At 44.7% G+C, this 14,416-nt stretch overlaps 1 protein-coding gene across 3 annotated transcripts in view; it reads right to left on the bottom strand.

Moving 5' to 3' along the window:
* Positions 1 to 14,416, bottom strand: part of arhgef19 (Rho guanine nucleotide exchange factor (GEF) 19) — a 75,499-nt gene that overhangs the window by 16,825 nt on the left and 44,258 nt on the right. For 2 of the 3 annotated variants that reach the window (XM_052039618.1, XM_052039619.1), the window contains exons 3-11: positions 9,971 to 10,402; positions 7,757 to 7,889; positions 7,169 to 7,242; positions 6,009 to 6,322; positions 5,101 to 5,261; positions 3,026 to 3,178; positions 2,565 to 2,694; positions 750 to 824; positions 231 to 320 (exon numbers count right to left, since the gene is read on the bottom strand). In XM_052039618.1, coding sequence (XP_051895578.1) covers positions 231 to 320; positions 750 to 824; positions 2,565 to 2,694; positions 3,026 to 3,178; positions 5,101 to 5,261; positions 6,009 to 6,322; positions 7,169 to 7,242; positions 7,757 to 7,889; positions 9,971 to 10,402 — 1,562 coding nt within the window. The remainder of the gene's footprint in view (positions 1 to 230; positions 321 to 749; positions 825 to 2,564; positions 2,695 to 3,025; positions 3,179 to 5,100; positions 5,262 to 6,008; positions 6,323 to 7,168; positions 7,243 to 7,756; positions 7,890 to 9,970; positions 10,403 to 14,416) is intronic. The other variant, XM_052039620.1, reaches the window with a different exon arrangement.

Consider the following 14,416-nt stretch of genomic DNA (forward strand, 5'->3'; position numbering starts at 1 on the left):
GCTTGAAAGCTCTTGTGCCGTGATGTCCCTCACAGCTGGCTTCTAGTAGGTCTATTAACAAATTGTTACGCTTGTGTACTGCGCCAACAACACACTGATGGAAGTTACATGGGGGTGGCTGTGGATTACCCTGTTCTGGCTCTCCCCTCCCTCCGTCTTCCAAGTGTGTTCCTACAGCAAACTGAGGAGCTGAATTTCCAAGAGAATTGTGATGGTGCACAGCAGCTTACCTTACTCTCAAAATGGATTTTGTTGTTGAGGTGAATGAGTTCTTCTGTCCTCTTCATTGACTGCACACTGGAATTGCACTCCTGTGTGAGCTGAGAGAGGAAAACAAGAGAGTCATTGGGTTGAGCTGAATGATAGAGTCACACAGCACAGAAACAGACCCTTCAGCCCAACTGGTCCATGCCGACTAAGATTTCCATCCAAGCCAGTCCCATTTGCCCGTGTTTTGCCCATATCCCTCTGAACCTTTCCTATCCATGTACCTGTCCGAGTGCCAAGTGCCAGGTGAGGTTTTGTTTATAACTCTGAAAATTTAATAAAACCAATGAATTTTTCCTCATGCACTCTGTGCTGACACTCGAAAACCTACCTAAACTCCCAAGACCCTCTCTGAAATCACCCTTCAATTCTGCCCCCCCCAAATATCCTGCACAGACCCCCCATCCTTGCCTACCCCCTAAATGCCCAGCACAGGTCTGCATTCTCAAACCCCCTGCTTTCTGAAGTTCTGAGCCATTCACCTTCTTGAGTTTGTCAAAGGCTTTTGTGGCTGTCTCCTCGTCCCGGGATCCCTGTTTGGTCCGCTTCAGTATATTCTGCAATACAGATGGTTCACTCTGTTACTGGTCACTTCACTCTGGTACAGGGATCCAAAAGCAAATTACTGCAGATGCTGGAAAAAAGCTGGAAACACTCAGCAGTCAGGCAGCATCTGAGAGAGCATTTCAGGTCCAAAATTTTGTTTTCTCTTTGGGTAGTTCACCTTCAGATTTTATCCATCTGTTAGTTACACCTTCTTCAGACACATCTTGCGTTATTCATCAAATTTAGCACCTTCTTTTAGCCAGCATCAACACCACTTTCAATGCCCATTGTCTCCTATACTTGACCAGACCTTTTCTTTTGCTTTTTAACCTCTCCTTTCCCTTTTCCTGTACTTAAAACTTGTTTTGAATCTAATTTTTCCCAGTTCTGAAGAAGGGCCTTTGCCTGAAGTATTGACCTGTTACAGTCTACACAGATGCTGCTTGACCCATTGAGTTTTTCCAACATTTTCTGTTCTATTATGGGGACATTTGGTGCACCGCCTCTCAGTGCCTTACTTCACAACATTACCATTTTATTTGATGCCTTTACAGATAGAGTTTGGTGTGAAAACAGAAGATGTTGGAGAAATAGCAGTTGTCCTTTGACAACCTTCAAAGGAGGAATGGCAAGTGGGGGTCGAGAGAAGCCCAGAGCCAGGTCTGGCTCAGGGAAGTTGGGGGAAGTCACTCAACAGGAATGAACAATACAGAGGGAAGAAGAGATCAAACAAGAGAGTAAAAGATCTTGGTTACACGAAGGAGAGGTGAAGCTCCAGCAACACTCGAAGCCTGGTATCATTTAGGGCAAGGCAACCTGTTTGATTGGTATCCCATTCACCACCCTAAACATTCACTCCATCCACCACTGGCACACCATGGCTGAAGTTCACACTACCTAAAAATGCACCATAGTTACTCACCAAGGCTACTCCCACAGCACTTCCCAAACCACAACCTCTACCACCAATAAAGATAAGAGCAGTGGGCACTTGGGAACTCCTGTGGATTGCCCTGCGATTTGCGTCCCATCCTGACTTGGAAATATGTCACTATTCCTTCATCAATACTGGGTTCAAATCCTGGAAGTTTCCTCCGCAATACAGTAGGAACACCTTCACCACAAGGACTGCAGCAGTTAGAGAAGGCAGCTCACCACCACCTTCTCAAGTACTATTGGGGTGGACAATGAATGGTGCCCTTGCCAGTGATGCCCACGTTCCACAAGGGAATAAATAAGTAATGAGAAGACATTAGGCAAGGGCTTTTAAATGGACATCAGTTAAGTTGTGAGAGTAGAGAAGCTGGTCTGTTCACTCTTAGAGCAAAGAACAAATGGGTGGTTGAAGGTCGGCATGGACCCTTATGAGAACCTGGAGAGGAGATTTGGCAGAGGTGTTACAAATTATTATAAGTTTTGAAGGAAATAAGAAAAAAATATTTTCTGATCTAATTATTTCATGATCCAAAATGAGGCCTGGAAGGGCATTGAAAGCAAATTCAAAACTAACTCTCTGATTGGAACTAGATAAATGCTTGAAGGGTAAAGATGTGTGATCCAATAGGCAAAGGGCTGGATGAATGGAGAACTCCTTCAAATACCCAACACAAGGTCAATGGGCCAAAAGGCCTCCCAAGCTGTGGGTTTTCATGACCTGTAGGCTTTTGATTTGGAGAAAGCATGAGTTGTGATTGGACAGGCGTGGATTTTGCAGATTAGTGGTTTACAGATGAGTGATGTGCAGATTTTACCTCCACCAGCATTTTCAGTCGCATTATCCTCTGGAACGGTAGGATTAGAAATGAGGCGAGAGGCAGCCGCTGGCAGATCTGATCCTCCTCCAGCCTGGCCAAAATACCTGGAAACCTGGGATTCTCCTGCCTGGAATAGTGATCCAAAGAATAACCTCATCAGCACAAAGCAAATATAACTGACTCCAAAACACACATCCAGTGCCCACAGGACCAGGAACTCCATCTGATATCCCCTTTTGCTCATCTATGGCTAATTGCGTCTGCTCTGGTTTATGTCATCTAGTTAAGCACTGCCAGACCAAACCTGGGACCTCCTAGTGGTATTGTACCACATGGGCAATTATGCACTGAACTGTCCAGATCTCCCATTATTTCACACGCAATACTATAGACAGAGTTGCTGCCTCACACAGTGGCGGATCTCACTCTAACTCAGTGAAAGAAGCGTTCACACGCACAGCAGCCGCTGGTATGTCTGTTCCTGGTAGGCCTGGTTGGTGACGTAAGGTAGGTAGACTCTCCTGAAAGCAGGGCAGTGGGCCAACACAATGTCACACACATCAAAGTTCAAGATATCCTTCTCCAGCCTCTCCTCCAGCTGTTGCAGGAACCTGAGAACAAGAGCAGAAAAAATGTTCCGAGCTAGGACCCAGTCTACTATTGTGGACATTAGTTAGTGTCAGCAAACTGAATGAAAAAGGAGGTGTGATCTGACCAGCAGATGAAACATAAATTTTAGAGTTGATGCCCGTCTTTTTCATCACATTCCCCAATCCCACCCATCCAGTTCTCAGCTTTACCCTCAATACTTTCCCCAAAAATTGACTCTAATCTACGTCCTTCCCTGGTAACTAATCAATGATTCAATTAATCTTTGGGAGAGGAAGGTCCACCCCACTTCTATTCTTTGTGTTAGCTTAATTAATATTGGCAAACTGTAAATGGGACCAACAGAATTTCAGTATCACATCTAGGGCACCTGAGGTAGGCAGCCTCTGCATGCCTTGCCTCTTGCTGAGTGGCACCTGGGTGATGGCTCCAGCCTTAGTGTCGAACTGCCAACAGATGTGGTCAGCCCTCCACTGCCCTTGTGTCTGCCACTTCATCCTGCCGCACTGTACCATCCAGTTTTATCTGTTGCACATTGGGAGAGCCTGTTTTATTTTCCACCTCCAAGACGCTCCTTGGCTCCTCAAGAGGTAAACCAGGTCCTTTGTAAAAGGGGTGAGTGCTTCTGACTTCAACCACCTTCCAGACAGTGAGTTCCACACCTCCACCAGTCACTGAGGGAAAATAAATCTCTCTACTCCCATCTACCAATTAACTTAAGTCCACCCCTTCATTATTGTCCTCTTTACCAAGGAAGATACGTCATTCCTGTTCACCCTGCCTCAGCGTCATCTCAGTCTCACCAGCTTGCCTGGGGTGTGGCTTCACTGGCACAGCCTTATCCGTGGTTCCGGTGCTGTGACCAGCTTTCTCTGGACCGTCTGGTGACACTTGCTCAGTTTTCATTCTGAAAACACATTTTGAGCTGCCAGGCAGTTGCAGTGTGTCACAGCCTATCAAGTTCTGTGCCCTGCCAATATCAACCAGACCTGTGTACAACGCCTTTCCAACCCTTATGAAATTAGATTATGAACTGAAAAGCAATATTAAAATATAAGGACAATGCGGCTCCCACTCCCCTTCTCCTTGCCCATCTTCTTCCTCCCTCAACCCCTTTTGCTCCCTCCCCCCATCTCTCTCTTTTTCTCCAACCCTGCCTCTCCACCATCACCTCCCACTTCTCTTTGTCTCCCACAACTCTATCCCTCTCCACACTTCACTCCTGTTCCCAGTCCCGTCCCTTACTCTGTCACCTTCCTTCTTTTTCCCACCTCTCCCTCTTTTCCAACCCTCAACCTTCCACCTCCCCTTTCCTCCTCCATGTTGAATAACCTTCCCCGCTGAGTGCAACGGCCTTCACACCAGCACATCTCACTTTATTCTCACTCTCTCTATTCAGACAATGTTCTGGTGAGGTGAGGGGATTGCTGATAATCTTCTGATACCAACTTCCACAGGCCTCTCAATGCTGTCTCCACCCCTCTGCCCTGGACCCACTCCCTCTAACCAGTCTGCTTACGTGCTCTGCTGCAATATTTCCTCCCACTGATCTGTGCCACGTACCCCTGGCTCCATGGTTTACCATCTGCTCTGTGCCAGTGTGATTTTCATTCAAAACCAAACAACTTTTTTGAAATATCGACAACCCCTAGCCTTAACTAGTATGTGCATACACACACACACACACACACACACACACACACACACACACACACACACACACACACACACACACACACACACACACAAAGTCTCCACCAAGGATCACGCCTGAGGTCAGGTGTAGCCTCCCGTTTCTCATCTGGACGGGTCTGTTCCACATGAAGGAAAGATGTTTCCTACTGAAGGAATGGACTGTTCTTCTGTTTAACCTGCAGGTCCTACTCCCACTGAAGTACTTACTTTTCACTGATGCAGTACTTACTTTTCACTGACTTCCTTGACTTCAGGCAGTTTTGAGAACAGCCACTGCTTTTCCTGGGCATTGAGACATTCCTGGAGCTCCTTGGAATTCTGGAAATGTTCAACCGTTATGGTGAGGCTATGAAGGTAGGATCCTTCCGAAGTGACCAGTTCAAACTTGGCCTAATGGAAACAAAAGACCACAATTGAGATGGAGCTACACTGGGGATAACACATTGCAACAGGAATTCAATCCAGGAGCATACTCCTACAGGAAGGAAGCAGAAAGGGGCCTTTGAAGACATGCCCCAAAGAGTAGGACATTAAACATCGTTAACTAGAGACTGGCTGGCAGGAGTGTAAGCAGAGTAACCCAGGCTGATCCTTCAGAGGGAGACCGCCTAGGGACTTGGCACCAGTTCCAATGAAGCCAATGCACACTATCATTCTCATAATGCTTCAAATTCCTTGTGCTTCAATTTTGACGAGGGAATCCAATGGGACAGTTCAGTCTCTGAAATATTAATTTTACTGGATCAATTAAGAGACACCCTTTCTCTATGCACTGTCAGAGATTAGTCTCTACTAGAGTTCCACTGACTGGACACAACAACAGGTCAAATGTCCATGACCTCAGGAACTGTACAATAATTTTCAATCTCTGCAATGCAATCTGAAAGACAGAAAGAGACAGAGGAAAAGTTGTGACTTTGGATTGGGCATTCAACAGCTCAATACAAGTATTTATTTCATAATCAAGCAAGGATCCAGATACAGGAAGAGACAGAATGTGAATTGAAAGATAAAGGAATCAGAAAGGAATTAGAGAAACGGAAGTTTTCAGAAGCCTTGTTTCTGTAGGGAAGATTCACACCACTGTTGCATGAAGTTGCACCAGCCAACAGTGTTTCACAGAAAGGGCTCACTCACCTCCTGTAACTTTCTCTGCTCATTGCCAATTCTGTCCAGTAACCCACTTCTCCGCACATCTGGGATGTCCTGCCAAAGAGCAAATGCATTCCCCCGGGCAGGCCGTTGTGACCGGAAGAGGTTCTGTGGCAAGGAGTTGCACTTGCTGGGGAGGATAACATCATCGTCCTCAATAACCGTGTCTGCCCGCTTCTGCCTTTGGATTTCACGGTCACTCGCCACATTGCTGTACTCCTGATAAAGGATTGCTGTGGGAACAGAACCATTTGAGCCACTAATACTGGGGTGTGCACTGCAGATCATGTTTGGTGAATCTGTAAGTACCAAGAACAAAGGCTAATCAAGACATTGTACCAAAGAGAAAGGCTCTGAAACAGCTAGTGTGGAACTCCCAAGGGCTTCGTACTGCCCTAGTGACCCAGCATAATCTCACATCTTAGATCTCAGTTATGGGTTCAAACCATCTGTAAATTCTTTGGAACATCTTGCAGGTGCCTATATAATGCAAGTCTTGCTGGAACATCCCAGATACTCCTTTGAATCTGATTGCCTCACAACTGGTCTGCTCTGCATCAGAATCAATTGTCCACTTTGTAGTTAACTTCTGATTGACTGTGAACAAGTCTGAGTTAACTGAGGTACCCTCTATGGTTCCGAGGCATATGGACCCAAAGACCCCCCTGTTTGCCTCGGTTCACCCCACAATTGACCTCACTACTCCAGGATTAGGGAGGTTAACAGTTGGGAGTTGGGAGTTCAGTGAATTTGGTTCTTCTTCATTCCATGGTTGAAGAACCTGCCAATATCTGCTATCGTAACTCATGCACAACCCATAATTAATTAAAGGAGTCACTGGTTGGTTGCACCATGAATGAAACGAAACCACAGCAAATATGGATGGGATTAAAATTTGCCCTCAATCACTCACACTAAAACATAATAAGGTAGCATCTGGATATCCTTCCCACTTTGGGAATTCTGTTCCCTTTGACTTCTGAACTGACTTTCAGAGAGGGGGACAATGTGCAGCATCACAGGAACTGAGGGTGAATTTTCACTCCAGCATCTGTTAAGGCGGAAAGGTACTGGGAAGCATCTCTCTCCTGGGTCAAAAGGCAGCATGAGATGAGGAACATGGAGACAAGATTTATTATACTCACAGCCCATCAGAAACCTGGAGTGCCTTCTTTCTCTCTGTTGTTTTGCACTTATTTCCTCCTCTGACCCCACTCTCCTGAATAAAAATAGAAATGGATCAAGATTACAGCTAACTTCATCCCTTCTTTGACTGTGTTTGTTTGATTTATTTACTGTTTGGTTTTTACAGAGCTTCCTGTGAATCTGTATATGTGATATTTCTATTGCTGATATTCATGTCAGACTGTGTGAGAGTTACTGAAGGAGTGTGTGTGTGTGTGTGTGTGTGTGTGTGTGTGTGTGTGTGTGTGTGTGTGTGTGTGTGTGTGTGTGTGTGTGTGTGTGTTAGAAACTCATACTTGGTCACTAGTACGAAATGTGCGAGGGGTTCAGCTGCCTTTTGTCAGTCCCCAGCATTCGATTCCACTGAGGAAGCTCCTGCCCACATTTTGCACTGCCAACCAAATATAAACCTCAATCCCAGCACCATCTTCATGCCCCTTCCCAATGTGAGCACGTAACCCAGTCTCAGGAGCTGGTCTATGTTCAGGTTCAGAGGCTGGTTATAAGCCAGTCCTGAGTGTTGGGCATAAACCAGGTCCGAGCCTTACCTCTGAAGAGTGCTTGACCTCCATGTGTGGGGTGGAGGACTATCAAAGATGAGACCATCCCTTTGTGGCTTTGGAGACGTGTTGCTGTTGATTGCAATCAGAGATTTACTCTTCTGTTTTGCACTCCGTCTACCTAAGAACCAAATGCAAGAAGCGAAGAATGAATTACCCAGAATGCAAAGAGGCTCTGCCATACCCAGAGAGAGAGAGTTGGCATTACCCACCAAAGGTGATGACCAGAGACACAGTTGTATTTAAAAGAGGAAATATTCACTCACCATTTCTAAACTTAAGGTGACAACTGTGCAAAAGACTAATGATGCAGATGGAGGCATTCACCTGTTACTGGGGTTAAAGAACATCATTAAGGACTCTGGATCTGACACAAACTGCATCTGCTGTGAGTGGGTCCACAAAACCAGGAAAGATTCCATTCCCACATGGAACTGTTGACAACAGGAGACCCGCTGGCCTGTCACATCTTGGTCAGCTCTCTGCAATGCAGAACAAATTCACTCTCCCACACTCCCTACAGGCTAAATCTTGTCCTACTCTGAATATTTGTGCTTAAAAGATCTAGTGTTCTTGGGCTCAGATATTCCAGGTAACAAAGTATTCTTTGCCCCATGGTCATAACAACACGATCAAGAAAATTCGTTCAACCTTCTTCCTCAATCCCTTAAAATGATGATTCCTGGTGACTAACCGGAAGAAGTAGTCTTTTCCTCTTCAGCTTTATCAAATCCGTTATAATATGGCTGTGTGTGTCATAGAGGCATAGAGTTGTACAGCACAGAAAGTGACCCTTCAGCCCACTGCATCTATGCTAACCATCATGCCTATCTCATACCTCTAGCATATCACCTCTCAGCCTCCTTTGCCTGTATTCAACCTTTTTCCTATCTTCTCTATTCCAGAGGAAATAATCATCACTACAGTTTCCTATTCCTGGAATTATTGTAAGGAAATAGGAGGAGAGGACAATAATCTCCCTTTCAATAACATCATAATGAAACTTCCCATTTCCTCACCCAATTCCCAAACCCCTTGATTCTCTCCATGCCCCTTATTTGACCAGTCCAGATGAAGGGTCTCAACCTGATACATCAACTGTCCATTTCCCTCCATCGATGCTGCCTGACCTGTTGAGTTTCTGCAGCGTTTTGTGTGTTGCTGCAGATTCCAGCATCTGCAGTCTTTTGTGTCTCCCTTATCTGATAGCTTGATGAAGTCTGGATTATCCCCAAAAGTTGGACAGAGACCCACGCGACATCAATAATCAAAAAGGACAGTATATCAGAGCTGGAAAACACAGACCCTGTTAGTTTGATGCCAAGGGAGGCAAGTTGTTGGAAAAATCATTCAAAGCACACTGTACGATAGCTTAAAGAAAAGGGGTTATTGGGGAACCTAACAAGGCTATTATTTACAAGTACTATTTACAATTTGGGAAGAATTTAAAATGTTGTCAGGTGATAGAAGCTGGGATGATACCAGATAATTAAACATTTTTAGGAAGTGCCACACAACTAATATTCTCTGTACCAGCTCTTATGTAGTTGGTCTCCATAAATGAACAGAGGTGCTACACTGACTGCCCTCTAGTCCACAGCACAAGAAGGTCAGAGAAATTCTGCTCAGGACCACCGCTGACATTGCTCCTCAATCCTTTTCTTCTGCAAATTCCATGCTTGAGTCAATTAGTAGTTATCTGATCTCCAATTCGAAGAGTGGAGTGCTCAAGAATCAATAACGTGTGTGTTTACAATTAAGAGTGCTGTGGTGGCGGGAGAGGGAGGATACTGTGGTGGAAAAGAACAGCAGAGAAAAACATGCCAGCACTTGAGTGCAGTGCTCAGGCTGCGAGTTGTTGAGCAAGGTACTTTCCTTTGTACCTTGCCAGCTCCGTCTAGCCACTCTGATTTCTCAGCAGGGTGTTACGGATCCTGCGACACTATTCAGAACTGACCTGATCAATATCCTCTCCTTAATATCCCCAAAAGAAAGATAAGTCGGTTATTTTTCTCACTGATGATTTGTGAAATCTTGCTTTTTACAAAATGTTTGGCATTTTCTCCTACTGTACAAATAATTAATTGGATCTAATCTACGGTAATTCATAAGTATATCATACAAATGAGATTTCTTTCTTTCTGTTGCATCTTCTGGCCAATTATGAGTGGACGTGCCTCTCTTTCTACAGGTAAACCTTACCTTCAAGGGAGATGGTAGCTGTCAACTTCTCTCTGGACGAAGATCTTCCTGACAGGGACTTACTGATTTTCAAAGCCTGTGCTACTTTTTTCTGAGAGAGATGCAATCTGTTTATCAGTTCAGAAGCTGAGAACCGCCGCTTCTCTTGCTCCATGCATGCAGCGAGGGGCTGGCTCTGACCCCGGGCAACTAATTCCCTTTTACTTTCCGGTTCAGGCTCCAGTCCAGGCATTGAATCCAGTGGGAGCTCAACAGAACTAGAGTCCAAGGGTCCAACCTCATCATCCAGTGAGAAGCTTTGGCTTAGGAAATCATTGTCTTTCAAGTCATCATCAAACAGGGTCCCTGTAAACATGGATTCACAGTCCAGGCTCCCACTGCTGAAAGACTCTTCACTTGGACTATCCGTTGAGTACACTCGCATTTTTCTCCCTGGAAAATTAACAAGGCTTTAACAGCAAAAGCACAATGTGTAAGCTTCAACCTAAAACAAAACATAATTGAGAAATATGAGAAGTATCACATGGGAAGTTGTAACCTTCACATCTAGGAAGGTTATTTCATCTCACAATTTTCACAGCACCGCAGTAACTAACATAGCATCTTTATTACAGCAAGATAAGCAGAGATGCTTGACAAGAGTGAGAATGAAATTACAAAGAACTTAATAACATAAGAAATAGAAGCGGGAGATCTACATGGCCCCTCTAGACTGTTCCACCAACTCAATTAGGTAATGGCTTATCCTCTTTCTCTCTCTCTCTCTCTCTCTCTCTCACACACACACTTTCCCTTCCTATCCGTAAATTCTTTAATTCCCTTAGTGCCCAAAAACCTATTGACTTCAGACTGAAATGCACTGAATAACATCCCTCTGGCATAAAGAATCCCAAAGATTTGCACACCAACCCCTCTCCGAGAGAAGAAATGCTTACACCTCCTATTAAATGGCCAACCTCTCATTTTCCCAAGTTCCAGATCCTCCAGCCAGTGGAAACAAACTCTCAGTGATTATCACGTCAACCCCTATAACAATCTTCTACGTTTTACCTCCTGTTCTTTCTCTAATCTCTCTCAGATTTAGCATCTAAGCTTATTCTCCATCATAACCTTTTAGTTCTGTCATCATTTTATTTGCTCTCTTCTGGGCTACTGCATGACAGATGAAGGGCCTCGACCTGAAACATTGACTGTTTATTTCCCTTCATAGATGCTGCCTGACCTGATGAGTTTCTCCAGCATTTTGTGTGTGTTACTTGCAACCTGAACCTGGTCTCATCTAATCTTGCCACCATGCTGCTCCTCGCCATCCCTGGATGTGATATAAGCTTCAAGAAAAGCATAGTCCAAGAAATGTATTGATTAAAGACATATGGTTTGCAGAAAGCAGTATGCAAGAGGTCATTGTCCAAGGAATGTATTTTAAGAAATGCATTGTCCAATGATGAACTGTCCAAGGGATGCATTGTTCTAGAGAAGCATAGTCAAAGGAATATATTGTTCAAGCAATATATTATTTAATGAATGTAAGGAATGCACTTTCCAGGGAATGTATTACTTAATAAATGCACCATCCAAGCTGTGCACTTTCTGAGAAACAAAGGACTGCAGATGCTGGAATCTAGATGAAAAACACTATGATGCTGGAGGAACTCAGCAGGCCAGGCAGCATCTGTGGAGAAAAGCAGGCAGTCAACATTTTGGCTCAGGACCCTTCTTCAGGACTGAAGATAGGAAAAGGGGAAGCCCAATATATAGGAGGGAAAGGCAGAGCAGTGATAGGTGGACAAAAAAAGGGAGGCGGGTTGGGCACAAGGTGGTGATAGGTAGATGCAGGTAAAAGATAGTGATAGGCAGGTGCAGGGGAGATGGGGAGAGCAGATCCACCGAGGGATGGGTCAAAGGTAAGGAGAGAAAGGAAAAAAAGGGGTATAAAAAGAGAGATAGGCTAGGAAAGGGAAGAAAAGAAGAAACATGGTTGGGGGGAGGTGTTGTAGGGAAGGGGAGTGGGGATTACTTGAAGTGGGAAAATTCAATGTTCATGCCGTTAGGCTGCAAGGTTCCAGGATGGAAAATGAGGTGCTGTTCCTCCAGTTTGTGCTTGGAATTCTCCTGGCAGTGAACTAGGGAGTTGCAAAGAGAGCGGTCCTTGTGAAAGGCAGAAAGGGGTGGGGAGGGGAAAATATGCTTGATAGCGGGGTCCCGTTGGAGACGACGGAAGTGGTGGAGAATGATGTGTTGGATATGTAGTCTGGTTGGATGAAATGTGAAGGAAAGGGGGACCCTATCCCTGTTGGGTCTGGGAGGGGTGGGGGTGAGAGCAGAGGTGCAGGAAATGGCAGAGATACGGGTGCGAGCTCTCTCGACCAGTCGGGGCAAAGCCCCGATTAGAAAAGGAGTTGGACATCTCAGATGTCCTGGAGTGGAAATCCTTATCATGGGAGCAGATGTGGCGGAGGCAGAGAAATTGAGAAAAAGGGATCACATGCTTGCAAGAGACAGGGTGGGAGGAGATGTAATTGAGGTAGCTGTGGGTGTCAGTGGATTTGTAGAAGATGTCAGTGGATAAGGAATTTCCTGAGATGGAGATGGAAAGATTGAGGAAGGAAAGAGAGGTGTCGGAGAGAGTCCATGTGAATAGGTAAGCAGGGTAAAAATTTGTGGCGAAATTATGAAACTGTCGAGTTCTGCACAGGTACAAGAGGTGGCACCAATGCAGTCGTCAATATAGCAGAGAAAGAGTTGGTCTGTAGAAAGTGAGAGGAATCGAAAGTGAAGTTGTTTAGGGTGAGGACAAGTTCAGCCAGGAGGGTGTTAGTGGAAGGGGACTGGTTGTGGCTCTGGTCAAGAAAGAAGCAGAGGGCAGTGAGGCCGTAATGATGGAGAATGGAGGTATATAGGGACTGGATGTCCATGGAGAAGATAAGGTTGTGTGTGCAAGAGAACTTAAAGCTATGGAAGAGTTGGAGAGCATGTGATGTGTCATGAACATAGGTGGGAAGGGAATGGACCGGGGGGATAGGATAATATCCAGGTATGAGGATACGAGAATGGATCAGCAAGAAATCCATAGAAGTCTTTGTCCTTTTTAGAAGGACCATTTTGTTGTGATTACACCTGATAGGAAAAATAAATAGAAAGGCTGTATCTGACCAGGATTAAGGCATTGACCAAGTGCCTCAATCATTTTCTGAAGAGGATACCAATCCAAATCAGTGTGCTGCTCAAGAATCTCTCATAGAAATAAGAGAAGAAACGTTAGAGGCTGGGGCTCACGGGTTCAATGAGTTCCATTTCACAAGCAGATTGTGCACAGTCACAATAAAGAAAATTTTCCAGTGTGATAGTTGGTTTCTAAAAGGCTACTTTACATTTCACTATGGAAGCTGGGATAACTGCACCTCATGTAGCTTAATCTTGGACATAAAATGAATAAGACACAAACAAATTATTAGGGTAATAAGACAACCTATGTCGTGTTTTCCCACCAGACAGCCAGGCTGCACCAGAAGCTCCAAAAATCACTGTTAGGTTCACCTTTAGTGAAAATCTGCTCTTGGCCTAGATGGAACCACCTAGCCTCCTCTCTGTGAGGGGTACCAGATGGATTAAAGAGATCAGAAGCATCATATGCAGAAAGATCTCAAAGTAAGCTTAAGAAAACATTGAAAGTAATGTCCTGTTACTATGGCAACATTTAGCCTACCAGAAATTGTTCAAAATTTAAGTAAAGGTGGGACGATTCCTCCAAAGAATTTTCCATTCCTGTGGCAACAGTCAGCAAAAGCCATGTCTGGCATATGGCACAACAGTGGAAGGCTCAAAATAGCAACTGTTAAATACAATCAAAAATAGAGATGTTGACAAACATATCACCTCATAGTTCACACTCACTCCACCTTGCATTCATACACATACACACACACACACACACACACACACACAAGCTCCAGCCTTTTGCACAAATCAATCACCAAACCCTCAAGCAGTGCCCATTAATACTCCCACAGCCAACTTACAACACATACACTTTTGTGCACCTTGTCAAACCTTGTGCACACATAAAACATGAAAAGGGAACAGGATTGGTGATATGGTTCCTGGAGCCTGCTCCAGCATTCACTTAGGTCATGGTTAATCTGATCATTGGCCTTCATTCTCCTTTCATTCCCCACAACCCTACATTCCCCTAAAGTCTAAAAATCTAACCCAGCTTTGAATAAACAATGGCTCAGCCTCTGCATCTCTCCGGGATAAATAACTTCATAGATTCACATACCTTGAGAAGAAATCTTTCACCATCTTGGACTCCAATGGGCAACCCTAGTTTCCTGACATCCCCACACATCACCTCAGCATCTAATCTTTCACCTCCCCCCCCAAAAGAATCCTATACACTTTGTTAAGATCACCTCTCACTCTTCCAAATTCCAGTGTGCACAGTCT

The sequence above is a fragment of the Pristis pectinata genome, chromosome 26 (assembly GCF_009764475.1).
Source record: "Pristis pectinata isolate sPriPec2 chromosome 26, sPriPec2.1.pri, whole genome shotgun sequence".
Lineage (NCBI taxonomy): Eukaryota > Metazoa > Chordata > Chondrichthyes > Rhinopristiformes > Pristidae > Pristis > Pristis pectinata.